This window comes from Diaphorina citri, unplaced genomic scaffold (genome assembly GCF_000475195.1).
Source record: "Diaphorina citri unplaced genomic scaffold, Diaci psyllid genome assembly version 1.1 scaffold14561, whole genome shotgun sequence".
NCBI lineage: Eukaryota > Metazoa > Arthropoda > Insecta > Hemiptera > Psyllidae > Diaphorina > Diaphorina citri.
Window position 1 is genome coordinate 1 of NW_007391926.1, and position 1,233 is coordinate 1,233.

Below are 1,233 nucleotides of genomic sequence, written 5' to 3' on the forward strand. Positions count from 1 at the left end.
GTTTCCTGTTTCAACTGATGAGACGTTTGTGTTTCAAATTGTGACTCATCCGAAGATTCAGCTTTAACAGAATTCTGTTGCTGAGCTAGCAATTGATGTTGATAAGCAAGTTGCTGCTGTTGTATGAAAGCCTGTTGGGGTGTAACTGTCCCACTTGATTCTGGTTTTATAGCTTGAGAGTTGTTTTGGAAAAACACCGGATTGATTATTTCCTTTTTACCAGAATTTTGCTGCTGTTGTTGCTGTGCTAAGAGTTGCTGCTGATAGGCCAACTGCTGTTGGAGAATCAGTTGATTTTGTACTGCTATCTCTTTGTTTACTTGGGTGACATGTTCTTGTTTGAAAGTATTTGCTTGGTAAGCAATCTGTTGTTGCAAAATTTGGTTTGGAATCAAGACCCTAGATTCCGGTTTTGATTGATCTTGATCGACTGATGTATTGAGCTCTGATTTAAGATTTTGTTGCTGAACTATCTGATGATATGGAATATGCTGTGGTAGGACAGACTGATGGCTTTGTTGTTCATATGCTTCTTGTTTAAGGTTTTGATTTCCTTGATCAATAGACGTTGGATGTTGATATGAAATCTGAACAGCAGGTTGGTGTTGCTGACTTATATTATCACTTCCGTCCTGTTTTGTTTGTTGGCCATTTGCTTCAGTCTTTATGTTCTGATGTTGAAATGCAATTTGTTGGAGCAGAGCCTGCTGCTGGGTATCTAAAGATTCCTGTTTAACTCCTTGTTCATTAGATTCTGTTGCCTGCTGTTGAGAGACTAGATGTTGTTGGTAAGCTAAATGTTGCTGAAAGAGAGCTTGCTGATTTGTCTGTACTTGATTTGCATTTGGACCTTCATAGGAATTCTGAGAAGCTAAATATTGGTGTTGCTGCTGTTGTTGATGATATGCAATCTGCTGTTGCAAATTTACTTGTTGTTGATGCTGTTGATGTTGTTGCTGCTGCTGATGGTATTTTTGTTGAAGCAGATATTGTTGCTGTGCAGGGTTCAACGTCTGAGGAAAATGTTCTCCTTGTTGAAGCAAAATTTGTTGAGGAATTTGATTTTGATTACGGATTAGTTGTTGTTGATGTTGTAGGTGTTGTTGCTGCTGCTGTGATTGAGTGTGCTGTTGTACAAGTTGTTGGTAGTTCAGTTGCTGTTGTTGTAGTTCTAACTGTTGCAGCTGTTCAATCCGATTTATATTGGCGTATGGATTTGGACGTGAGTCTCCT

The 1,233-nt window shown here is 39.0% G+C and overlaps 1 protein-coding gene across 1 annotated transcript in view; it reads right to left on the minus strand.

Moving 5' to 3' along the window:
• Nucleotides 1-45: 45 nt before the first annotated feature.
• LOC103523057 (putative mediator of RNA polymerase II transcription subunit 26) overlaps nt 46-1,233 on the minus strand; it is a gene marked incomplete at its 3' end in the record, with an annotated part of 11,204 nt that continues 10,016 nt past the window's right edge. Inside the window, exon 5 of the mRNA XM_008488134.1 lies at nt 46-1,013. Within this exon, the coding sequence (XP_008486356.1) occupies nt 46-1,013 (968 nt within the window). The remainder of the gene's footprint in view (nt 1,014-1,233) is intronic.